At 31.1% G+C, this 27,513-nt stretch overlaps 3 protein-coding genes across 3 annotated transcripts; 1 reads left to right on the top strand and 2 right to left on the bottom strand.

Moving 5' to 3' along the window:
* Positions 1-757: 757 nt before the first annotated feature.
* On the bottom strand, positions 758-4,399 carry LOC101214555 (uncharacterized protein DDB_G0275933). The gene is made up of 3 exons (XM_004141455.3): positions 4,187-4,399; positions 3,912-4,059; positions 758-1,080 (listed from the first exon to the last, which is right to left on the bottom strand). The coding sequence occupies exons 1-3, from the start codon at positions 4,239-4,241 to the stop codon at positions 1,014-1,016; spliced, it is 270 nt and encodes an 89-aa protein (XP_004141503.1). The 5' UTR covers positions 4,242-4,399; the 3' UTR covers positions 758-1,013.
* Positions 4,400-6,161: 1,762 nt separating this feature from the next.
* On the top strand, positions 6,162-13,316 carry LOC101214315 (ultraviolet-B receptor UVR8). The gene is made up of 11 exons (XM_004141454.3): positions 6,162-6,373; positions 6,457-6,601; positions 6,698-6,808; positions 6,937-6,997; positions 7,790-7,908; positions 10,035-10,120; positions 10,414-10,615; positions 10,741-10,794; positions 11,254-11,367; positions 12,186-12,242; positions 12,807-13,316. Exons 1-11 carry the CDS (start codon positions 6,345-6,347, stop codon positions 12,990-12,992), a joined length of 1,164 nt encoding a protein of 387 aa, XP_004141502.2. The 5' UTR covers positions 6,162-6,344; the 3' UTR covers positions 12,993-13,316.
* An 8,072-nt stretch (positions 13,317-21,388) lies between these two features.
* On the bottom strand, positions 21,389-25,963 carry LOC105435716 (transcription factor DICHOTOMA). Its single transcript, XM_011657980.2, has 3 exons — positions 24,728-25,963; positions 24,512-24,621; positions 21,389-21,735 (listed from the first exon to the last, which is right to left on the bottom strand). Exons 1-2 carry the CDS (start codon positions 25,854-25,856, stop codon positions 24,563-24,565), a joined length of 1,188 nt encoding a protein of 395 aa, XP_011656282.1. The 5' UTR covers positions 25,857-25,963; the 3' UTR covers positions 21,389-21,735; positions 24,512-24,562.
* Between the last annotated feature and the right edge of the window lie 1,550 nt (positions 25,964-27,513).

Genomic DNA, 27,513 nt, shown 5'->3' with positions numbered 1-27,513 from the left:
ACTTGTAATTATATATATTATCTTGGAAGTCTACTTGAAGAAAAAAATTGGAATCTGAAATACTTTTTTAAGGATCGTATGGATGTATATTATAACACGAGTGGGAATGCAGGATACTTTTGCCTGTGAACTATTCCCATTTGGAATAAAACTTGGTTATGTTTCTATTGGAAGCCACATTTTATAATCGATTAAGTGGGGTGATTTATTATTTTTTCTTCATTTTATTTTAGAACCGTTCCCCTTCTTTTAATGACTTCTAGCATTTAATATTTATTTATCAATTTGAACATATTACGATTAGTTAGTTATTCCAAAATAAAAAATGAAGTCATTATAGGTACCAATGTCAAAATTTTGAAGTTTGATGATGGATGCAAAATAAAAAATAATGCCCGAAGAATTTTGCATAGGATAACTGTATTACTTTAAAGTCGGAAGTTCAATCCTATATGTTAACAAATATTGAACTTGATTTCTGATTCAGTCCTCCATGTTAACAAATATTGAACTCAGTAAAATAGAGATTGAAAGAATTCAAACATTTGAAGATCAAAAGACAATAAACATTAACTTTAGTGTCTATAACAGAATTTAAACTTCGTATTATTCGCCAATCTTCTTTTACACTACAAGCAAGTCAAGGACGATGAAGTCTATAAATCAGATTATGGCTTTCTCTAGTCTAACAACTAGGATCCTAAATGGCAAATGGAAGGAAATTTTAGCATTCGGCAAAATTTATTTTGAAGACAACTCAGCAAAAAGGGTAAAGATTATGATTTTGACGTAGAAGAATAGCACTGAATTTTATACATGAAGAGATCAAACGTCATTCTTATGCCAAAAAATCAGAATTTTTTTGCTTGTCCAGATTACAAAATAAAAAAAGCCTCAACTTTCATTCAAGTCTTACTAATATCAATACTTCAGTGACAATCATCTGAAAGTGCACCTGAGATTGATACATAACATTAATCTTCAGTTTTCACTGAGTAGTGTTATACTCTTTCTCAAGGCTTCCCATCCTGTTGAAGTGCATATTCCCGCTTCATCTCGTCCAATATGGAGTCATTAGTGCTGGAAAATGAAACAAGAATAGATGTTCGATTAGGATATAAAGCTATCAATTGATGAAGAATGCTCCACATTGTTATGAAAATTTGAATTTATAGTTGTCCTATCTAATTCAAAGTACATTACGAGTAACATTACTATCATCCTTAGATACAATGTGTTAACCAAATTGGGTGTTATATATCAATAAAACATCGGTTAGGAGCGTGATAAAACCAATTTTTTTTAATATCCAGAGTATCTGGGCTAGCGTTTTGGGCGTTAAGAAAACTCGCAGGAAATTAATTCCTAGGTAGTTGGCTATCATTGGTTGAACCCATGACTTAGCTAATTAATGAGACTATACCTACTTTTTTTTTCTTCACTAGATCAACCCATGATACTTATTTTCCTCTGATGGAGAAAAAAAAAAACAGAGAACCAGGGGCTCTAATTTTCTATCTTCTTCCTCTCCATTAAAACGGAACTAGGGAGAACCAGTTTCAGAATGAAAATTTTTCTTTAGAATGCATCAGAATGTTGGCTGTTTCGTTGAATCATTGTTAACTATTAAATAGTAATACCAAATTGATCATATAATATCATTAACCCTATCTATTCAGATTTCTCGAATCTATTTGGCATTCAGTTAAATAAAAGCTTTTCTCAAAGAGCACTAGCGTTGAAGTTTTCTTTCTCGGGATATGATGATTGACGCTATGGAAGTGTCAACCTAGTTGAGATGTCTGGATGCGCCTCCTGATCCTATAGGTTCCTCCTTTCTTTTTCTTCTTTATTGCTCTCTTTGTATAAATCTCTTGTACTTAGAGTTCTTATTAATAAAGAAGTTTTTGTCTCCGTTTCAAAGAAAAAAGAGCACTAGTGTTTGGTTCTATATAATATGGCATGAATTCTCCAATCAAATCATCAATATTGATCAAACCACTTTATATTTGTGTTGCTAGATACTACTCTGACTCATAACCTGCCGCAAATTCCACCTCAAAACTCTATTCAAGATCCTCTCACAAAAGTTAAGGTCAACGCTGGGTTCTTCCTTTTGATACCGAGTCCACTAGGTCGCACTCACTCAAGTTACTCAAATGAGCACCTTCTCGCCCATAGTTGGCTCAACCTGAAGCTCATTTTCCCAACAGACTCTTGATCATGCCCGTTGTATGTACATGCAATCCTTTTACTCTATGCACCAATAACCAGCTTGAGCTTAAGGACCACCATTTGATGCCCCAACTAGAAGTTGGTGGACTTTCCATGTTTGGTTCACCAACTATAATAGTGGGATGTACCATCATTTATAACCTACGACTAAGTATAAATATAGTAAATACTATTTCAAAACTCTTTTTGGTACATTATTTACCATTTATCATCCACCCTCTTTTTTCTTCTTAGCTAAACTGTTTGCTATTTACAACCCAAACAAAAATAGTTTAAACCTCAAACACAAACTATTATAACCCATAATAAAATAGTTTGCACCCCAAATATTAACTATTTATATCCACTGGCTATAATAACCAACACAACGCTCCAAACGTCCCCTTAGAGTTTTATCTTGCCTCTACTCAAGAACTGAGCTGACTCTTAATCAGAATTGATAACTTTTGGGGTTTACGGAACCAATACAGGGTTCTTTACATAGAAGCCCAAAAGAAATAACAGCCCAACTCACCTTCAAACAATAAAATTAAATATACTTCAGAAAGCAGAGATAACTAACAATCCTAACAAGGATAAGACCATTTTGCATTGTGAATGCACTATTGCTTGGTGCACTTGATAAATCATAACACCCAAGATGACTCTTGTTTCTCTTGCTAGGACAAGGCCATTGCTAGCTGATAACTGCCGCATAAGACTGCCCCACTTAGATCATGTATGTATAACCGCTGCCATTTGGTTGTGGGCATATATCTATAACCAAACAATGAACCCTTACATTTTTGTAAAAGCTTGCTTGAACATCCACCTTGTGGTACAGCATCACTTAACGCTCATGTTGAGCCATAGATATTATTGGTTTCAGGGCTATACCCTCTAATTAAACTCTTTGTCCTTAAGAAGAAGCACAATGCATGCGAACTGACATCAACTAAAAGATTTTTGCTACTGTTAAAAATCACTAAATGCTGACTCGCCCACTCTATAGGTGACTTGTGGCCTGCAGGTGATGAAGAGTGACATCCCCACCCCCACTCAAAATACATTCTAAGAAAAGACCTTTTTCATTTTTATGAAAATTTTAACCATCATGACTTGACCTAGCGATAAATAGGGGCGATCTTGATAAAGGATAAAAAGGTTATGAAATCAATCAACTATGATCACCTACCTAGGATTTAAAATCCAACGACTTGTCTTGGCTCTCAAATGTTGTAGAGACAAGTGAGTTGTTCCTTGAGATTAGTAATTGAGGTGTGTGCAAGTTGACCCAAATGCTCATGAATATCAAGAAAAAAAATAAATATTTCCATGAACATGGAAGGCGGTAAGTACTCCGTAGTTATTCATCTCCATAAGAGTCGCATGTTGGGCCATATGGCTACAGCTCTTGACTTACTTTCAGTGCCACCAACATGTCTCTGAACCCAAACTCAATCCTTTGAGATTACGATCCATACTAGGTATTTCACAAATCACACCAGCACCTCAAGTTACTACCACTGAAACGCTCAATTAACAGGCAATAAAAACAGTGTGTCTTATCAATTAAACTAAACATGATGATAATGCACGTTGTTATGAACAGAAGAGAAACCAATCTGAACAAAACGCAGCTGAAACTTCACACAACCACCGAAAAGCAAAGCAAAACAAAACAATCAGAAACTCACTATGAGTGGAGACAATTGTTCAATTCTTTTGCTTGATTACGACACTTGAAAACGACAGATAACGTTCTGCCATAAGCGCATTCAGCATATTTCGAAGCGTAACGATCGCACTCCTTCAACGCTTTCTGCTTCATTTTGCTGCGCAAAGCTGGAAATGAACAAAAAAGAAAAAAAATCATCAGCAGATTTCCAAAAGGCTTCTACACCACTTGCAGATATACTAAACTAAAAATTTTTAGTGACCCATAAAAAAAAAGAGCAAGAATTGATAATACCTTCCTCTACTTTCTTCTTCACATGATTTTCCCGAGCTTCCTGAATGTAACCCATGAATTAGCAGTCAAATCCCCTTGATTTCGTCGGAAGTAGGACCTTCGAAGCCAACTCCGGAGTCTCAATTCCGATTCTCCAGTTTCCTATTATTTTATTTATTTAGCTTGTTGAAAACTTAAAACCCAAAACCCTAAATTGAATGACAAAAAAATTAGAGGTAAAATACATACTTGTTTTTTAAAGTTTTAAAATATATAGTTTAGTTTCGAACGTTTTAGTAATGATTTTAAATGTTCGCTCAAATTTTCCTTCTTGGCGTAGAATGTGATCAAACTTCCAACATCGAAAGACGAAAGCGATATCAATTGATCCAAACTCATTTTGACAACAGGTATGAAGCTCATTTTGACAATGAGTATGAGTGACATTTGATTGACTAAGCTAATAATGGTGTAAGGTTAAATTACATCTTAATAATTGATCATTTTTTAGTTCAGCCTCATGTAGAGATTGAGATTCAAATCGAAAACCAATTGGTTTATGTGTATATCTTCTTGATAACAAAGTTTGGCAAGAAGACTCGCTATTCACATGCTTTATGTATAACAGGATGAGTGATTCAACCACATATCTCTTGGTAGCTAATACATTCATATATCAATTAAGTTATACTCGTCGTAACACTGTTATCTTAGCATCTAGTGTTGATAAATATTTAATTAAAAACATCAAACACTAAAAATAAAACGAAAATTGTTGAAATCAATCACGAAGGAAGTTGAAGAAACAATCCAACGATATAGATTAAAGTACCTATTGAACATTACCAGACTAACCTCTTAACTTTGTGCTTATTTATTTCTTTAACTTTTGAAAAAATCAAATGAAAACCATGGAGTGGAAGTGAAATAATAACAATGACAATAAAAACAAATCGATAATATCAATCAAATCAAAGTGATTGATAAAAGAAAAAAGATGAAAAACCTAACCCAGTTTGATATTCGATATAGGAAGTCAATCGACTAGTTCTAATCTAACTAAATATAACCGTGATAGCAACAGAAAATTATAGTTTTATTAATAAAAGAAACACGATTTGATGATTGTATATAATGTTGTCCTATTATAATAACCCTTGTATTAGTCTTTAAATTGACATAAAATTGTACATCATTCCCGAGATCAAAATTCGATTTTCACTTAACATATTGTAAAAATAAAAATATGATTATTATCAAAGAGTGTTCGATCAAGAAATATCCTCATTGTAAACTCTCATTATTTGACCGAAAAATTTGCAAGCCACGTGATTGGGCAATTAAACCATTTGAGGCAAAAATTATCTATGAATATAATAACCATCTTTTGATATAGTAAATACTAGGGGTGTTCGAGGTTTAGTTCGATTCGATTTCAAGTTCTGTATCAAACCACAAAATGCAAAATGCAAAAAAAAAAAAAAAAAAAAAAAAAAAAACTCATACGAAACCTGTATCAAAACCAAATTGAATATATGGTTCGGTTTAAATCTCAAACTACCAAAGTATCGATTTCTATAGCATTTTCTTTTTTATTTTAGATTTTGTTTAAACAATTATTAGAAACAAAACCTTTATGAATATTTATTTAATTTTTTTAAATGAAGTCGTTCAGTTTTACAATCATTTAAAATATTAAATCAAATCGAATCATACTTGAAAATCTAAATTTACTACATTTATATATATATATATATATTTATTTTGGTTATAGTATTTATATTTTCCTATAAACTAAAATAATATACTCTACCAACTAATACTATAATTATTTAGGACTATAATAATTCACAATCCTTCGAAATTTGATCTCTTAAAGAACCCTAAATATTTTATGAAAATTCCCGCCATTTTCTTAAGTTGGAGATGATATAACTGACCTAATTATCTGACTTAGCATTTTCCTCATTCTCCTTTTGATTGCCTTTCACTTTCAATCACCTTTTTGCTTTTTGCTTTTTTCATTTTCATCTTTATCTCTTTTTTCGCAAAGGTTTTTCATCTTTTATTTTATTAGCATTTTTTGATCATAAGCAGATCATTATACTTGGATTTGTTTAGCTCAAATTCCTGATTTAGCACGCCACCCACTGCTCCAGGCTCTGTATTTTGCTTTTCAATGGCTGCCGGTACTGCCATCATTGCTTGGTCCGTAATCATGGTTGTCTCTAATCTTGTGCTGTAGTTGTTAATGATTGATACCAACTGAATTGATTGAACGAATTTGTCAGGGGTTCTGGAGAAGATGGGCAACTGGGGTTGGGGAATAACGAAGAAAGGGAATGGGTTTGCGCCATTAAAGCCCTTGAGTCTCAGAATGTTTGTTCTGTTGTTGCTGGTAGTCGGAATTCTCTCGCCATAACCGAAGATGGGAAGGTCAGTTACGGTTTATTCGAATTGCTCTCTTTTAAGCTTATGTTTTAATTCACTTCTGGTCGTTTTCTGGTTTTAAATTTGTTGGGGAATTTGTAGCTCTTTACATGGGGTTGGAATCAGAGAGGAACTCTTGGTCATCCAGCAGGAACCAAATCTGAGAACGTTCCGAGCCAAGTGAAAGCTCTTTCTAATGTTAAGATTGTACAGGTAATCAATCCAAGTGTGGTTCTTCTGCATGTAGTTTTTGATTTTTGTGCTGAAGAACTTCTGTTTAATACTTGATTAATGGTCTAGAAAGAAGTTTAGAAGTTTCATATGGTGGTCCCGTTTTTTAGGCAGCGATTGGTGGATGGCACTGTCTGGCTGTGGATGATCAAGGCCGAGCTTATGCATGGGGTACTTGAGTTTCTTTTTAAAGCTTATTTAGGAATTGGAAGTATTTATAGAAGTTCTAAAATGATAAAATCATGTACCGATCAATTTTTTTCTTCTTAAATAAACATTCCAAAAGTTATTTTCAATATTGTAATCATAGATTCGCAGTCCCTAACATAGGATCCACAAAATCCTTTAGCTAATTTCTTTTATATGTTTTTGAAAGCTTTAACGATAAAATAATAATGGGCTAAACTACCCTGGTCAATTTTGTATTGGTATGACATGTACTAGTGAACTTTATTTCATCGAAGAGTAGATGGAAGTTGACATTATCATTCTATTTTAAGGGATTACAATTTACATAAAGATTTTAACTTTGCATGTAATCATAGATCAGTGAAGTTTTTATGTATTAGAGAGGGGTTAAATCTCTTGTGAATCCTAGAAAGACAAATCTTAAGGGTTAAAAACTTGTGGCTTTGCCTCAGAGTGCAAGTTTCAAATTTTTTTTGAAAGAATGCTAGTCTTTATTTACTATCATTTACCATCTGGGAGAGAGAAGAAATATTACGTCTTTGGATTGAGTTTTAACATTGTTTGTATTCTGTACTAGCTTCATGACTCACAGTATGGGTAACAGATTAACAACAGAGCAGAATTATGTTATACCTAGTCAACTTTTTCTTTTTGGTCTTGAAGCAAATGAGAGGGGGGTTAATTGGAAACGGAAATTGATTGGGGAAAGTTTTCTTGCACCTTATATTTTAGATCAAGCTAGGCAAGTAAGTATTTAAAGTTTGTATGGTGCAGGTGGTAATGAATATGGTCAGTGTGGTGAAGAACCTGAGAAGAAAGATAACACTGGTAGGCCACCGAGAAGAGATATAGCAATTCCTCAACGATGTGCTCCAAAGCTAATAGTCCGTCAGGTAATATTTTTGTGAATTTTTTTCCCTTTTGTAAGAAACAATTTCACTGGTGTATGGAAGCATTTATTTTGGATCACGTTTGTGTATTAGGCAGTTACTTGGACAATGCAGCTTGTACTTGCAATCGCACTATTATTACCCTTTCAATTAAGCTTGCCTACCTGAATTCCTGGAAATTAACCATTTGGTCAATTACCAAGAAAACACATTTTTTTGCTGTGTTTGATAATTTATCAGATGAAATTTCTTAAGAGTGATAGCTATTTGCAATACAATCTTTTTAATCTTATCTCGGATTCTCGAATTAAAATTTCTAGTCATATGCCAATTGAAGATATCCACACATCCCAATATGAGCAATTGTGATGATGATATTGAGAATGAAGAGTAATTGCTGTTATGGGCTAGACTAATTCATTACTGTCCTCCAGAAGATTAGCATAAGTTTCATGATTATCTTATCAAAAGAAAAAAGGAAAAAAGGTAAAAAGGTTATTAAGAACATTGCCGTAAATGGGAAAAGGCGGCCTGTTCTCTCGTGAATCTCTGTTCTCTGGCTGGTCCACTTTGTGGTTAGTGTTCCCCTCTTTCTTGATTATCAAAGATTTTCTGGAGAATGAAAATAGCCCCATCCCCGCAGCCCTCAAATAGTCTTTATTTGGTCCTTGGTACTGGGATGAAAATGAACTAATACTAAAAGTTCTAATTCTTCAAGAAATCTCTATTGAAAGCTTTCCCTTAACTGGTGTTATATGTGTAAAAAATTGTTAGGAAGATGCCAACCATCTATTTCTCTTCTTCCATGCTATAGGTTCACAAAATAAGTTATTGATGGCTTTCAGTCCAGTCGATGCTTGCCTAATTAGTACCAAAAATTTCACTATTGAGTCCGCGGGGTCAGTTTTCTCTTTAAAGTTTAAGCTAACACTTTGTGAAATAGTTTTTTGAATGTCTTGGTTGAAGAAGTATAGAAGATTGTTTAAAGCAGTAAAGTAAAGTAGACACCGAGTTTGGAAACCCGAGTACCAGGAGAAAAACAACGATTGACTTTTTTATTAATTTCTCATCTTGACAAAAGATACAAGAGGGAAGATAAATAGGTCTCAACCTATGATAAAAAAGGAAAGGATTTGCCAAGCCCAGTCTAATTCTAACAAAGACTATTTGAAGGATGGGAGAGAACACTCTAGCTCTTGATGGACCTTGTCATCGTTATTAAACTACCAATTTACCCAAAAGCTTAAGCTGGTGGTTGAAGGCAAATTTAATTATATATCATCAACACTACCCTCACTTGTGGGCTTGAAATATTTGAAAGGCCCTACAAGTGGAATCAATTTTACCTCACTTGTGTACTTATGAGCTTGAAATATTGAAAGGCCTAATAAGTGAAAATTGATTTTAATTGGGAAGGAAACGACAATGCAAGGGCTTGAACACAGGACCTCCTGCTTTGATACCATATTCAACTACCAATTCACTCCAAAGCTTAAGCTGGTGGTTGAAGGCTCATTTAATTATATATCACCAACAATCATAATAATACTATTTACAGACACAGACTACAATTGCTTGAATGAGTTCACTTTTGGATCAAAGCGTGGAGCTGGATTATGTGTCTCAAGATTTGCTAGATTGAAAAGGCAGACCAAGCTTGACTGCCGGAGCAATTTTCCTGGCATTATTTGAATTGCCCTAATGCTTTTGGGCTCATCAGAGTGACCCCATAGCTGATAAATGAAGGGACTGCCCTGCATTTGTACACAAGAAAGCCATTATTGATGAAGGGAAATAAAATGTTTTTTTAAATAACCTTGTTTGGGAGTAGCTCATAAATACTTTGACTAAACTCATGGGATACATGCTTAGCTGCAGAATACTTAGCATCTTAAACACATGGTTAATGTGGATTTTAAGTCCTTAGATTCAATGTCATTTGGATTTGAAGCTTGCCTGTTAGATTACTAGGCTTCTGAGGTCCAGATTATTCTTGATCTTATTACATTATCGATTACTTTGGCACAATTTGTTCCTGAAATTACATGCAAGTAGGTAAATATACACAGACCAAAGGTTTGGTATGTTCTGGTATGGCCCTTTTTTAATCTCCTTTTTCTTTGTCATAGGTTGCTGCAGGAGGTACACACTCTGTGGTACTTACACGTGAAGGACATGTATGGACATGGGGCCAACCATGGCCACCTGGAGATATGTATGATCTCATAAATTTTAATATCTCCGAAAGCATTTCTATTTTGTTATGTTGAACTATAATGGTAATTTTTGTGCTGTCATAGTCATCCATATAGATATTTTCGTCAATTAGATTTGCTTATTTTAAACTACAATGACCATTGTTTCACTGTCGTAGACATTTGTTTTTGTTTTTTTGTCATGACTCTTGTAATTGTTGTTATTCACATAATAACTAGAATTGTTTCTAGTACTTAGTCTGTTTTCATTGTATGAGTGATGCTAGTATTTAAAGAGTGTATTGTTTTGCAGCACGCAAATTTCTGTTCCTGTACGGGTTCAAGGTCTCGATATGGTGAGGCTTATTGCAGTTGGGGCATTTCATAATTTAGCTCTCCAAGAAGATGGAACTTTATGGGCATGGGGAAATAATGAATATGGACAGCTTGGAACTGGTGACACACAACCAAGATCACAGCCAATTCCTGTCCAAGGGCTTTCTGGTCTTACTTTGGTTTGTGTTCCATCTTTTTTTTTTTTTTTTTTGATTCAAAGACGTATTTCCTATGTTTAGCCATTAAAATGCAAGTAGCTGATATGGCTACCTTGTTAATTATTTTACCACATCTTTATCCAAAGGTTGACATTGCAGCTGGAGGATGGCATTCAACTGCATTGACAGATAACGGAGAGGTGAGTACTCTATCTCTCTCTCCCCAATATATATTGTATTACATTATACAAATACATAATTTGAGAGAAGCCGATCTCCATAGAGACTAGAGCTGTATAATTACTGGTGTTTGCTAGCACATTTGCAAAGAAATACCTTCCACAATTCCATAAGAATTTCAATGGTTTTGGCCTGGCATTGATTCTAGTACAAAGTACGAAGTACAAACATGACATAATGTGTCCTTGCATTTGTTGTGTTTAAGTGCTTATCTGTTAAATAAAGATCTGCTTGATAATCTATCAAATCCATCTTTTCTTGAGATTTGGGAAGACAAAAAGTTCTTGGTCATAGTTGAAAACTTAAACAGCAAAAAGTAAGGTATGATAAACTGATGAATTACGGATTCGTTCAAGATTGAATGATGCATCCTCCATTGTCTATGTTTGAGTAGAAAGAGTAAGCTGACGCTATTGCAGGTCTATGGATGGGGACGAGGAGAACATGGGAGGCTTGGGTTTGGAGACAATGACAAGAGCAGCAAAATGGTTCCTCAGAAGGTTCAACTGCTGTCTGGAGAGGAAATAGTTCAGGTAAAAATCATTCCATTTTTATGATTTTGCCCCACCATTTCTGCCTAAATCTGAGAAGTGTCATAAACGCTGGTTGAACTTAGATTTTATAAGGTAGTTATAACGGAAGTGTAGATATAATGCTCTAGTGACATGATATTTAGTTTGGTACACGAAACATTTTCCTTTGGTTTTATACATTCGATCTTCCATAAAATAACCCTTTGGTAATCTGATTCAGTTCTGATTTGAAAGGATAACGGTTTGGTTTCTTTTATACACCTATCGAAAATATAGTTTCTTATAAAAAAATAAGGACACAGGTTTGATAAAAGACTTCGAGGGAATGAGTTTAATCTATGATGGTCAGTGACCCACATACAACTTATCTAGAATTTAATATTCTACAAATTTTCTTCAAACCAAAATTTTGTAAGTCAGGTGGGTTGTCTCATGAGATTGATCAAGGTATGTGCAAGCTGACCTGGATACTCACGAATATAGATAAAAGTTTCTTATTAAATAAATAAAAGGAGCATTTTATATAATAGTCCAATCCAATGTTATGTTTCAATTGTGGCTTGCACTCCTAGACAGCAGAGTGACTACCAAGAAGGAATTAACCGTCGTTGGCTTCTTTTTATTTTTTTTTCCTTTTTTCCCTCCTTTCTTTCTTCAAAACAAGAGAAGAAAGATAAAGGATAGTAGCAAATATTGTGAACACTTGAATTAAATTTACGGATCATGCTGTGAATTAGAGATTAGAGTTGGAGATGCCGTTATTATATGACAGAAGTAGAAATCTTTTGAATGTGCCTCAATCTCATTCATTTGTACAGATATCATGTGGAGGCACACATTCAGTTGCAGTAACCAGTGACGGCCGCATGTTTTCGGTTAGTCTTATTCATCAACCTTATTTGAGACATCGTCATATGATGAAACCATTTATGGTTATTTGCTTAATTCCGTTGAACTTTTCCATTTGTTTAAAAATACACACAATCCATTAAAATGTTGAATAAAAATTGAGCCTTGGAACAATATGATGGTAGCCTAGAACAGAAGGTGGGACCCAAACACCACCACACTCATTTCATATCCCGATTTTAATATGAAATTCATTTGGATTCTACTCCCAAAATATCTTCGAAATGTTTGTGGAAGGTCCAATTTAATATTTAACTTTGGAAGAACAGGGATATTTTCGAAAAAAAGGGTAAATTGGGAGTATTTTCTGCAATGTAGCCAAATAAAAAGTTCGAAAAGTTTAAGGATCACAACAGTGTTTAAATCACTATTAACCAAAGTCATTGACTTATATTAGATAAACTACACTTAACTCTAGATTTAGAACTATTTTGAAATCCGCATCTTCTCATTAAACTTGTTCTGATTCTGAAAGCTCATTGACAAGTCTTTGTTATATTCTTCCTCCTTGTTTTATATTTTAATTGCAGTTTGGGCGAGGCGACCATGGGAGGCTTGGATATGGAAGGAAGGTAACCACTGGTCAACCAGAGGAAGTTCCAATTGACATCCCACCTCCTCGTGGGAGGACTGAGAATGGCCATTGGATTGCCAAACTTGTTGCCTGCGGTGGCCGCCATACATTAGCTCTGGTACAATGGAAATCTGAGGATTAAGCTAAATAATTAATGGTGGTTAGATTCTTCAGATGACCATCTTTCTTTCTATAATAATTATGGGATTCGACAACCTCGATTAGCAGCTCTGGAAAGAATGGATCGTGCATTGTTGATTGTTTTTATCTATTCTGTGTAGTAAAAACTTCCATGCATCAATTCTACGTAATAAAAGACCAGTTTAGTAGCACCTTGTTTCTTCTTCTTTTCTTTTTCTTTGTCCATGCGGTGGTGGGAGATGGAACTTCAACTTCACACAAGATACTGGTGCTTTATTTCCTTCTTTCTTTATCTTCTTAAGAATATAGTAGCATATTTCTTACTTCTGTTAGACCCCCACAATTATTATTAATGATTTTGATGATTATAGGTTCTTCACGTAAAGTTTGTGGATAAACGTGTTTCTTAAAATTATATTGAATGTTTGATTTAATGCGATGTAGTTTAATCTCTAGTACTTGATCATTCGATTCTCTTTCATTTGAATATGTAAGTTCGATTTGAGAAAACAATGTTTATGTTCTTAAAGTTGAAAGTTGAAAGTCTCGAAAGAATATTTGAAATGTTCAACCTTTAAAAGTTAGGGAGTTTATCGATTGGAGAAGCAAAATTTTCAAATTTGGATTTTTTTTGTTCATCCGTAATTTTAAATGTATTTAATTGGATCAAAATAATTAACTTAGATCTAATAAAAACTTAGTTAGTCTTGGTCTTTAATTTTAATTTGGAATACATGTCAATATTTAATTAGTTATAAATTTAATGATTTGTAATTTTATAGATAATTTGTGATTGATCTAAAATTTCTCATTAAATATAATATATGAGGTTTGATTTCTACCATTGTGGATACATACGACTGCAATTGACGTCGGTTGAGCTAATGTCATTTTTCTTATAGAATTTTAAACTTTCAATATTGTATCTAATGATTTTTTTTAATGAAAAAACACGAGTCAACTAATTTATAACTAATTTTTATTAATTTTATTTTATAGCAATGGCTTAAAAATACACTCCAAAAGCTGTTTTTGATGGTTGACAAGTAAAATGACCAACTTTCTTAAACTAAACACTTGTAAATATATTCTAAACATACTCTAAAATTTAAAAATACTTTAGTATTTTCGTTAATTTCTAAAAGAAATATCATCCCAAAAACTATTAACGGTGAACTTGATAAGCATAGACATGTATAACAAAATGAGTCTAACTTATATCTACTTGATATACAAATAGAAAGAGAACATTTTCAACAAAATATAGCAAAATGGTTTTAAGTAGAATACAATTAAACTAATTATTTACTTATTTTAACATTCTGAGAAAAAACTTATATTAACACATAATCATCACAGTTCTGAATTGAAAAGAATATAAAATCAAACAAAAGATGCGAAGTAAAAGACTAAAAGGCAACAAACAATATATTACATTTACCTAAGAAACAAAAAAAGAAGAAATAGAGGGAGGGCCTGAGATGAAGGTGTGGGATTCCTCTAGATGTCATTAGGATATATACTATATAGGGCCATGTAATATACTTAGGCTTAAACAGATCATTGTTCATGAACCAACAGGTAAAACCCAACATGAGAAAGAGACAAAAGTAAATAAAAAGTTAAATTGAAGTTTGAATCAATTTGGAATTTTGACTTATATTCAATAATTCTTGTGTCCAGTTAATTTCTAAATTTTCATGACTTCCATTAATATTTGAACTTTGGTCGTCGTTAGGTAAAAATTTAAGTCTTTACCAGATACAAATTTGTAAGTTTTGGGATGATCGTTTGAATTTTTTGAAATATATTATTAAGTTTTATAAACACTATATTCATTATGAATTTCTGTCTTTTGTTACCTACATTCAAAATGTATCAATCAAATTTCAACTCGATTAATCAAAATTACTAAAAAAAACTAGTTCTGAAAATTTACTTTTGGTTTAAATTAGGTGAAAACAAATAAAATTTTGGAAAACTTGAAAGTAAGAATGAAAGTGATACAATGAGTTTTAATACTATAATTGACACCCAAATTCACAACCTACCTATGTGAATGACTAATTATAAAAATATTGAAGATTTAAAACTTATTAGATACCAAACTTTGTACTTCAATAAAAAAAGAGAGCATTGTACACATCAAACTGCTTCTATATATGAAGGTATCACTTCAAACGCCAATGTTAAAAATATGTCAACCTAGTTGAGATATCTTGATGCACCTCTTTATTTCTCTCTTCTTTAGTAATTTGTTTAAAAGATTTGTCATGGTTGAAAAAATAAATATTTTATTTGGCTAAGTATAAAGACCAATCCATAGTGTCGTCAGACATAATTAGTTTTTTTTCTTTCCAAGTATAGAAACTAATAACGTATACATGGTCGACCATAATGCCTAAGTATATGTAGGCCGACTCATAAGCATGACAATAGAGAGTAGAAAGAGGTTGACTCTATATGAAGGAAAAAAAATTATGCCTAAGCATTGTGTTTTTGCATAAAGCTCATTGTGAAATAAATATGGTAATTCATAACGGTTAATAACTCGAGAAGTTAATTACCAAATAACTGTTACAAAATCTATTTCTGTATAATCGAGGGAGAGTCCTCACGACATTTGAGGTATTGCTAAAGCATATTCTATACTCCATACTTGCTCTAGTTCTCTCTAACCTATATTACTGGTTCGATCATCTAAGTATCAATTAGTTCGCAAGCATTACATTAATGTGTGAGATTCTTCTCTATTTTAAGTTACTATGACATTGATAAACAGAATGGATACATAAAAACGATGAAGAATGCAGTACTGTCATCATTTAGTTAGTGACATCAAGCCATTAGCAACTAAATACGAACATTTTTATAAAGTAAATCAAAGCATATATGTCCACGAGTGACCTCCACATATTTTAAACTTTTTTAGAAAGCAACAACACAACAAACTAAGGGACACAAGGAAAGAAAACCACTTAATTCAGGTAAGGTATGTGTGAAAAAAGAAAAAAAACTCTACTCTTTCAACACCCACAAGTTCAGCACAAAATACACTGTGGCAACTTCACAGCATATGAAAAAATGTGACATTAAATTAGTTCTTGTGGGAAAGATAATGCCTCAGATCCTTTACAGAAGAAAGAGACTTCGGTTATATATGTCCATAGAGAAACTACTAAGAAGATAACAACAGCTAGAAAGTCAGATTCAACCCTGCTGGGCGATGGCAGTTGTATACATTTATTTTGAGTCATCTTGAATCCTATATAAAGAGCTCATTTCCATCTTTGTAAGCAAGAAAGAAAAAAATCAAACCAATGGAAGTTTATAAAGAAAGTAAGTTTTAAGAGAACAATATTGTTTTATGATGTATTCTTAACTAAAGAACAAGTTTTTTCTTTTAAAAGTTTGTGAGATTTAGAGTGGGCTCATCGATGCTTTCAATAGTAACGCTCATTACAAATAAAGCCATCGCTCTCAAAATGAGATGGTCTTAACATAATTTACATCTTGAGATATCTCAAGATCGAGATGATCCAAAAGCATCCATTCAAAACCTCCCAAGTATGCAGTCAAGGAGATTGCCATCTAACAAAATGACCTCCATTATTAAAAGAAGAAGCTAAATAATGTTAAGTTGAAAAAAAAAGATGATATCGAAGAAGGGCTGTTGCTAGCTATGAAATAAATTTAAAGTTTAAAACTAGAGAAAAATGAAAGCTCTCACAAACATAATATATTTGTTCAAAAGTACTTTTCTGTATAATATAACCTCAATTTTTATTTTATTTGAAAGAATTTAACCTCAAGTTAAAACTTTTCAAGAGATCACAGTAAAAAGTTACAAGTTTGTATAGATGTAAAAGAAAAAGTATAGGGAGGGCCTAATGAAGATTTTGAGAGGGGCCAGTGGACAAAACTTCAGCAGAAAAACAGGAAAAAGAGAAGAAAAACTTAAAAAGCTTAGGATGAAGATGAACAGCAATGCTACAAAACTATATATATACATACATACATATATATATATATATACAATATTTTTGGGCTGAAATAAATATTCGATCCAGTACATTAGAGTTTGTTCAATTTCACTTCGAGTATATTAAAATATTGTAAAGTCTTGAATTGCATTTGGATTCACCGTCCGAGTGCATAAACACATTTTTTCTTTTTTTCCATTTATAAACGATTTTTAGACATTTAGAAAGTCAATTCAAACATACACTTAACTTTATATATTTTTATTAAATTATCATAACTTTAAATTGGTTAAATAAACAATAAATTTTAAATACTTTTAAATTTAAGATTTATTGAACGTATATAATAGAATAAATTGAATTATTATTTGGAATTAACTATACGAGAACTAAAACTCATATAATCTCTATTAAGATGGGGATATGATAATCAAGGTGCTAATTAAGTTCGATAGTATCCATCTAGCTATTTGAGATGTTCTAGTCCGTCTACTGATTTACATTTGTTTATTACAATAGATTTTTTTTTTTTTTAAAGATATAATTGATCAGACTCAAAAGCACATGAAATAAAACAATATTTTAACCAAAACTTTTTAACCTCAGATGTTCTTCCTCACACCTAAACCCTAACCCTATTCCTCCATGGCTTCTGAAAACTCTCTCTTGAAATTTAAACTATAATTTATTTTTATTTTGACTGAGAGAGAGAGAGAGATATATGTATAATAAAGATAAGAAAATTGAATGAATTTTCATGTGGGTATTATATTGTATATAGAGCTATATGCAAATGTGTCCTTTCTGAGATCTTATACTTTTAGCCTAAGTCTCTAAACAAACAAACAAACATATATAAATAGAGAAAAAAAAAAAAAAAAGTAAAGTTTTTTAGGTTTCAATATTTTAATGATTTCTTTCTTCTTCTTTTTAATCCATAATTTTTGTACAAAATTGTGTCAGTGCCCCAATCCTCTTCCCCTCTAAGTTTAACCACAAAAGATGAAGAAAAATAAAGTGAAGTACTTTTGATTGCCATTTCTCTCCCTCTCTTTGATTTCTTCTACTGAAGGTGAGACATTGATGAACTTTCAATTTTTCTTTTATTTATTAACATTTAGTATCATTTTTTTTAAAGAATAAAAAATTACATTAAAGAACATGCATGCATGGCTATTCATATATATATATATATTATATGAACTATTTGATGAAAAACTTCTTTTTTCTTTAATTTTTATTTATGTTTTATGTTAAAAGGATAGTTGATGAGTACACAGCTCAATTTCTCAAGTAAATAAAGCTTCAGCAATTTCTGTCTTCCACCACAAGGTAACAGTGTAGTTTAGGTTTTCAAATATGTTTACTTTTTCTTAATGATATTCAAATATATGTTTATCATGTTTCTTCTCTTTCCATAACTTCACTCCTTTAATAATGTTTCATATATATATATATATATATATATATGCATTTGTATGTGTATGATAGTGAAAAATGGATATGTAATATCATTGTTTTGTTTGTTTTGGATAAAGATCAGGAAATGAATTGTTTTGGGTTTAACACCAAAAAGAAAAGAAAAAGAAAAAGATAGAGAAAACCATGAGGTGATGATTTTAGTTTGGTCAAACATATAATAGAACCATGTAATTATTGTCTAATCATTTTGTAATTAACTAAATGATCTTTTTTTTTTATTAAAAAGTTCAAGAAATCATCATTTGTTATTAAAACTTAAATGTGATTTTGACTGCAAAATCTCATTGGAAGATTTTCTCTCATTCTCATATTGTTCTCACCAACCCAAATCCCAATAAATAAATAAACTAAACATTTACAAATATCAAAATATTTGCGAAATATAACCTAATTTCAAAACTGAAATTTTACTCTATTTTTTATAAATATATAATACCATTTCTTAAATTCTAACTAGATTTTTATTAAATAAAAATTTAGAAACAAATAAAATTAAAATAATTAAGATAGTATTTAAATAATCTAGTCTTAACCAAAAAAACAACAAAGAACGTTCATTATTTCTCTCACTTATATATCTAACAATATAATGAAAATGTTTGGGTAAATCTACCGATGGAAATGTATCATTTTTAAAAATATATTTAATAAATAAAATTACAACTAAAAGTGGTATTAATGATATATACTTTCTTCACCATATATATATTTAAAAAAGAAAATAAAATAATTAACATAGGGCAGCCCATTAATGAATATAGAACATAAAATATGAATTTGAAATGACAATGTGTTGGAAAAGATGTGTAGATATATTAATGCACTGTCTCTAAGTTTTATGTTATGTAGGCACCAATAACTACAACTATATATCTCTAAAGCTTTTCCTATACAAATTAGGCCTGCATACATAAATACATACATAAATATTTTATTCATTTATTTATTTAAGATAAAATAAAAAACACAAAAGAAAAACTCAGTCAAAATAATTTCCTACTTTTTCTTTTTAACTTTAGAGTTGCTGTGAAGTTACATCTCTGATTCCTATATTTTTCAATTCCCCAAAAAAAGAAAAATAAATTTAATAAAAAGACAAGTTTGACAAGATATATATATATATATATATATATATATATATATATTATTAGGCAGATATATATTTCATTAAATGTGAGAACTATTCTTAAATCCTTTCATGGATGTGATATTTTAAGACATCAAAACAACAAAAACCAAAAGAAAAAACCCTTTATGAATTATGTAATTGAGATGTTTAGGTACATTTCTTAACAGTGAAGCACTTATTTATTTGCTTTATTTGGTCTCTTGAATGAGTTTTTAATTATATGTACTTATATTCATTAGGTTTTCTTTTAAGAATATCTTTGGGTAATTTTGAAATGGTTAATTAAGTTGATTTAAATTATATGTATATGTTTTGATGTAATTTTAGAATGATTGGATGGCAAAATTTATATTTTATCATAGCCAAAATAACTTCTTTCAAATAAAATTGAGGTTTGGCAAAAGTATTGAGATTGAAATTGATTTTAGAAATAATCTTTCAACAATTTTTTAAAATGTGCTTTTAGGGAGGTAATTGACTTGGAATCACCCCACAAATGTAGAAAAAAATTTGTAAGAAAAATTGGTTTCATTTACGTACGGATGATTTTTTTTATCATTTTTGACATTTAATTCTAAAATCACTTTTAAAGCTAAATCTAATAATTCAATTCAAAAGAAGAATTTAGTGAGTTCTTTTCTTTTATTGATTGAAATCAAAACATTATTACAAAAAATCATTTTAGAAAATTAATTGTAATTATATTGAAAAACAAACAATTTTAAATTATCAAAACTAGAAGAAGGGTTATGAAACTTTCCAAATTTTTATTGAAAAAATACTTATTTTAAAATTTAAAAACTTAAAAAATTAAATCAAACACATTCTTATTTCAAGGAGATTAAAATTAAGAAAGAAAAGAATGTAAGAAAAAAAAATAATACATGAATTGTAACAAATACAAGATAGTAGTAGATAAAAAAGAAAGAATATAGAACCCACAGATAGTACGTATGTTAGCTTGAATTTGTCTATATAATCTTATATTGTACTATGAAAAAGAAGAAAAATCCAACAAATTTGGCATAGAATTTTAAAATGTTGAACAATAGGAAGCAAAAACACGTCATATTTCATATGATATTCAACAATCGCACATGATATTATTTAAGTCCAAATTTGGAACTTTCTTAGGTGAATTTTTGGAGACTGATTTTGAAAGAAAACAATAAGTTTGTCTAAATTAAATCAATCTTTAGATAATTATAAACTTATAAAAATATTATAATCTAATAGTTCTTTTTGGAGGGTTTAGTTGATTTGGATAGAAACTATCATTTTCAATTTCTATCTTTCATCTAAAAGATATAAATAAATGGCTAAAACGAACATAGCTAAATTGATATAAAACAATATTATACTTGAAGGTTCGATTTTTTTTATCCAAATGGTTGAAAGAAAACCATAATATAATTTCTTAAGGTGTTTTGATATAGAGTTATGGGGTCTCTATTTGGCTGTCTGTGCATTTACTTGTTGAAAAAGTACTTAGAAACACACCTACTTTCCTGTGATAGATAAGTAAATATATCATAACGAAAATAAAAGGGTTTTGGAGAAAATATTCGAACATCTCAAGTAAATACATAAGATCAATTGGAGGTGTTAACCTAGTTGAATTCTCTTAGTGCACCTATTGTTAAAAAAAAAAAAAAACCACTGTTTATATCTATATAGAATGTGTGTAACTGTTTACTAGTTCAATCTTTTTAACTTGGTAAAAAATTAATGAGTATAGTTTAATTACTGTTTATCGAACTAGTGGTTAGATATTTAAATCTTACACGTGAAAAAAAAATTGTGTTACCCTTGATAACTCGAGAGATATTAGGATTCAAATAATTGTTTCCATTCCAATCACTTTTGCTTCATTAATTACATCAAAGAAAAAATAAAAAAGAAAGAGAGAAATAACAACAAAGACATTAAGATATATCATAGAATTGATGTCCTAATTAATGGATTAAAAATACAACTATCACAAAATAATTCAATCTCCCAAATGCTTCCATGTTTATATATAGTTCATATATATAATGAACACTCCAAGGATTTCCCTAAGAATCAAACATCACAAAACCATCCATTTCTCTTTGGCAGCATAAATGCCTTCACAACTCCAAGCTGATTTCAAAACACTCATCAATTGGCTGCACATTCACATATAAATCACAATCAAACTTAGATATATATAATCATCCCTTCAAAAGGTAGAGAAAAAAAGAAACTTTATTTCAATGGTATAATCTTTTAACCAACTGTTTTTCATCTTTGAGTTGCCTACTTTGACGTTACCGTTACCATTGTTTTTTTTTATATTCTTATGTTCGAACAAGCTTACGTGCACTTCATCTATTCTCATTGAACAACCCACTTAACTCTATAAAATTTAAGTGTCAAGAAGACTAATAAGATATTAAATCTTAGATGGGTAGAGTAGTCACCATAGACTTAACCAAGATCATGTCTCCTACTTACAGTTGATTTCATATTTTTTTTTGTGTTGATTATCTCTTGCATCTGTATATTACTGTTTCTTTGTAATAAGCTTACGATATATAAGCTTATACATCACCACTATGTCCTAAAAGCTTGAGTTATTTAGGGTTTAGTAAAGTGTTTCATAGGTGTGTTTGGCTTCCTGTTTGAGTACCCATTTCTAATAATCTCATAACATGAAAGTATTATTTTGGTGTTGTATAGGCAATTCATGAGATAGACTAAAGTTAATTAATTTCATTCACATTTTCAAAGTAACTATACATATAACAAAGAACTACAAACTTAGTTGAGATGATTGAGTGCTACTTCCCATCCTGTGACTTGTTCAAATAAAAGAAAAACCAGAAACCAAAAACCTTTTGTCTTTAACCGTTCCCACACTAATTAGCAAATGAACACACAAATGTATTTGTTCCTCAAAAGCTTAGGAAAGAGAGGAAAAAACAAAAATGTTACCTAATATTCAAAGCATTATAATCATCACATGATTAGACATCTAATACTCGATGTAATTGGTAAAAATTGAGAAGCAGTTAACATCCTTGAAAAAAATTAAACTTAAGCTTTTTTAGTCGAACCCACACGTAATTAGTCTAACCATTATAACTTTATCCTATTTAAGTTCTAATTAAAAGCCTTCAATATTCAACTAAACTTTAATAATATAATGGTTTATTTACTTTAACCCATTCAACTTCAATCCTAAAAAAGAAAGAAAAAAACTTGTGATTTCTATAATTCAACGTAGCAAATTAAAAGAAACAAGATATTGAAGCTTTTTCTCCAATCATAAATGATTTTATTCTATAGAAAAGGATTATATTCTTCAATATTTAATTAAACTAGGCATAAATTATACATAAAAGTTTTTTTTTTCTGCAAACCACATCATCACACACAAAAATATGTATGTTTGAGCATAAAGTATTAAGTGTAAAACTCACTTTAGCCTATATATTGATATATTTATATTCATGCTAATTCTAGACTAAAATATAATATCAAGAAAAATATCCAAGACTAATTATTTAGAGACAGAGTGATTTGGAAATCTCTTCAGTCAAATCTATACACTTAAGATCATAAGTTTTGATAATTTTCCATGACAGAAAGTTCATAACATCAATAATAAACTGTATAAATGTCATGTATGTTGTTTATTTGCTTTTAGTAATTTATGTGTGATATCTTCTATGTTAGTCTGGGTCATGATGAGGACGCTACAAAGGTGTAAACCTAATTTTGAGATGTTCGGATGTGTCTATTGCTCCCTCGTTGACAGCTGTCTTACAAAACTTCTTGTTTTATATATCTAAACATTTATTGGTTTCTTTTAACATTTTTTTCACACCCAAATAAATTCCCCTGTCCAAACACATTAATTAAATTCCTTAGCCTTTAGTTTCAGTAAAATAACCTCATATAATCTCAATTAAATTAAGTTTTGAGAGCAGAAGATTTTAAGTGTTGTTAATTCCTATCACCTAAATAAGTTTATCTTTTAAACTTACAATACTAAAAATGAAATAATGGGCCTAATTATTAGATCAGAAGCTAAAAGTTTGATAATTTTGATAATTTTAATTCCTATCAGCTAGATAAAGATGTGTGTTTTAATGTTTATCTAGCTAGGTTACATTGCAAATTTAGTCCTTGGAAAAAAAGTTAGAATTGATAAAACGTACCTAAAAAGTTGAAACATTGGGATCAAATTTGTAATCTGACCTTTTATCTATAAATCTAAATGAAGAAACAAATTTGAAACCACAGTGAAGACACATATACAGGAAGTTCCTAAGGCTGCTCTTTAAGGTGGCTATTTTACCTAGAGAGAAAGGAGGGATAGGATTGAATATAATTCAAATACTCCCACATTTTAGTCGAATATATATATATATACCTCAACCAGATGAGCTAGGTTAACTTACAAGCACTAGGTTAACTAATCTCTCACCACCTTAATTACCAATAAACAGTATGTTGAGGAAGTTCCTAGGGTTAATGTAAATCTTTACTTTCCAACTTCTTCTCCTCTCTGAATACTGTTTTCCTTCTTTCCCCTTTTCCCCTTCACCATTCACATGGTGTTCTTCATTTATATATATATATTGAGCAATAAACAAAGAGGAGGTGTTTTTCATTAGAAGCTAGGGGAAACTGAGAGTAAATGCATTGAAAAATCTCAACTAAGTTGGTATATGTTTGTTTCTCTCCATAATTAAGTAACGTGTTACCTTTTTGGTAATTCCACAAACTTAATTAGTCCAAATTCATCAAAATGTATCTTTCCCTTTTCTGTATTAGACTTTTGACCTATTTAGATCAATTAAACTAGTCTAAAAAAAAAGAACAAACAATGAAATTAAAAGAAAAAAAAACTTTTGAAAGCTGAAAATTGAAGTACTATGAATCATTAGATCTTACATATATAAAGTTGGGATAAAATCCTCAGATAGCCATGTGGATTTGTAACTGTTAATGAAGGTGTTGGTTGTTGTTGCAGCTATCCCATGGCTTTGCACACACTTGAAATTCTAAAAATAAAAAAGAAAAGAAAAGAAACTCAAGAACATTAATCCAATGTTCTTCAAAAAAAAATTTCAATTTTTTTTCCATACATTTGGTAAAAAAAAAAAATACCTGGGAGAGAATCCATGTTGGCAATTGAACAAAATCCAGATTGTGGTCTTGCAAAAGTAGAGTCAATATTGATATCCCAATTTGGAGTCAAATTGGAAGCTGGAAAATAGAAATTATTGCAATAATTGTTGTAATTACAACTCTCTCCTTTTGAAATCACCAAATTTTTCTGATAACTTGAAGAAGATGTAACCATCGGAGATGGCTTCCACATGATCCCAATGATATTATTGTTTTCTTGATCCGGGCCGGCGGCTTTTTGTACAACTGGCGTTGGCATCGACGGTTGCGGTGGCGGAGGCGGCGGAGACCGAAATTGTTGATTCATAATCATTTTCTCCTTAGTCCTTTCCCTAGCTCTTGCCCTAGCTTTTGCCCTAGATTCTTTAGCCAAAACATCATGAAATCCAAGATTCTTCTTACAATTAGAAGATGATTTACCCAACATTATAATTTTCTCAGCTTCCTCATCATCATCATCATTGGAAATAACCTCACATTCTTCAAAATCATGATCAAAATGAAATTTTGAAGAAGAAGAAGAAGAAGTAATAATATTGTTATTGTTATTATGATATTGGGTCTTTTTTGTCAACTCTTTAATAGCTTTTCTTGACTTGGTAAGCAACCAATCTAGGGTTTTGCTAGCTTTATCATAACCCAACATATCTTGTAGATCAAAGAACTTTCTAGAAATGTCAATGGATAATCTAACTCTTCTATCTCTCAAACCTTGAGCTGTGTAAATCTTGCTATGCCTATCTTTTTTAACACTTCCTTTTTTTGTGAAGTTGTTGAGAGTAGTAGAAGAAGAGAAACACTGCCCATTATTATTGTTGTTGTTATTACCATTTTGAGACATCAAAACAGCTACTTCTTGTTGCTCATTTTTCATTCTTGCTTGATCTCGATCTTCTTCTTGAACTTGTAGAAATATTGGAGCTACTACTCCGGAGAGAACAGGATCTTGCAGTGGACCGATGTAAACCGGTTCGGAGTGGTGGTGGTGTGGCGGCGGGGACGGCGGAGGAGCTACGAGGTGGTGGTGGTAAGAGGGTGAGGAGGAGGAGGAAGAAGGGAAGTACTGTTGAAGAGGGAAAAGGTGGAGATTGTTGGTGGAAGAAAACATGTTTTTGTGTGGTTTGTAATATGATCAATAGTACTTTTGGGGGTAAACTTTAGCCCTCTTTGGGTTTTTTTTTTTTTTTTTTTTGTGGGTTCTATTATTATTATCAAAGGTTGTGTAATTAAACCAACTGAGCACCTGCAAGATCACAGCTGCTTTCCTTTTCAAAGAGCTCCACTCAATATCATTCTTTTTTCTTTTCTTTTTTTAAAAATTCCAAAAAAGTAGGATGGTAGCGTACCAATTATATCCTCAAACTTCTAGGTTTAAAAATTGAGCCCGACTTCCAACTCATATAAGTGTTAAAATTGGACCATAAAAGATTATTATAGTTGCAAGATGAAGATGTAGTTGAAAGATGTAGGTGCATCTACTAAGTAATATTTCCAACTACTCCCCTTACCGAGTACTTCTTGAAAGATATATAAATATATATATAAAAAACGACCTATTATAATTATATAAGTTTATGGGTTCGACTTTTATCATTCTAATGTCGAAATTCTACAACATTGTTAAGTTTGATAGTACCGTTTGTATAATTAAAAGTTTAAGGAAGTAAATAAATACGAGTACCGTCATGTTTGCAATTAACTTTTTTTTTTTTTAATTACAAAATCTTGAGGAAAATAAAATTGGTGGGCTAATAAAAGCTTGATGAAGAAATGGCATATTTCCATGTACTAAAAAATCCAACAACATCACCACTAGTGGAAATGAAAAGACAAAGCTTCATCTCTTCTCTATACAAAATTAGGTTTTCTTTTTCCTCCTTTGATGAAAAGCATGGCACCAAAACAAGTGGAATATTTAGGGGACAAAAGGGGGTTTCCAACTTTTATTTAATTTTTCCTTTATTTCTTTCTCTCTTTCTCTCTTTCTTTTTATTTTTATCATTATTATTGTTAACTATTACTATTTTTTTACAGTTTCCAAATGTGAAAAAAAGTTGATACATAATTTAGGGCAAAATCTAGGAGAGGAAATTATGAATGCAAAAAATAGAGAGGAATGGTTGAAAGAAATGTATATAATTGGAAAAGAAACACATGATTTGAGGGTTTTTGCTATTAAATGTGGGAGCAACGTACGAAAGTATAAAAGGGGCACTGATATATATATATCTATATATATGAATCTTTCAAATTTTTGTAGAAAAATATAAAATATATTTATATATATATAAACAAATAAGTAAACAGTCTCTTTAATCTTAGAGATAGAGTGGGGGCCTCTCTTGATTTAGGGTTTCAGAGAATTAAACAAGAGAGCAAAATGGCCTCACAATTGTTAGAGGAGAGAAATAATAATAATGTAGCCATGCTGGCTAATGCCATCTTACAGATTCATATTTTAATATATGTTATATCAAAGCTTAATTAGATGTGACATATTGATGTATATGTAGAGTTTGATTTTATGAAGTGTCAATGGGCATATTTTAGTGTGGTCAAACCATCTCTACTAGAGATGTAATGTTTTTTTTTTGGGTATTGTGTATTTTGGCCCTGTGAGTTGATTAGATTTTTCATGTCATCAGGTGTTTTTAATTTTGGATACTCATTAGGCCTTACTATATGCATAATAATACATTATTTTGCCTCTTGTTATGGGTCATTCTATCTTGTGTCCAATCTACCTATGAATTATGAAACTTGTT

This window comes from Cucumis sativus, chromosome 5 (genome assembly GCF_000004075.3).
Source record: "Cucumis sativus cultivar 9930 chromosome 5, Cucumber_9930_V3, whole genome shotgun sequence".
Taxonomy (NCBI): Eukaryota; Viridiplantae; Streptophyta; class Magnoliopsida; order Cucurbitales; family Cucurbitaceae; genus Cucumis; species Cucumis sativus.
Note: the sequence above shows the minus strand (reverse complement) of the source record. Positions and strands in the feature narration are given on the sequence as shown.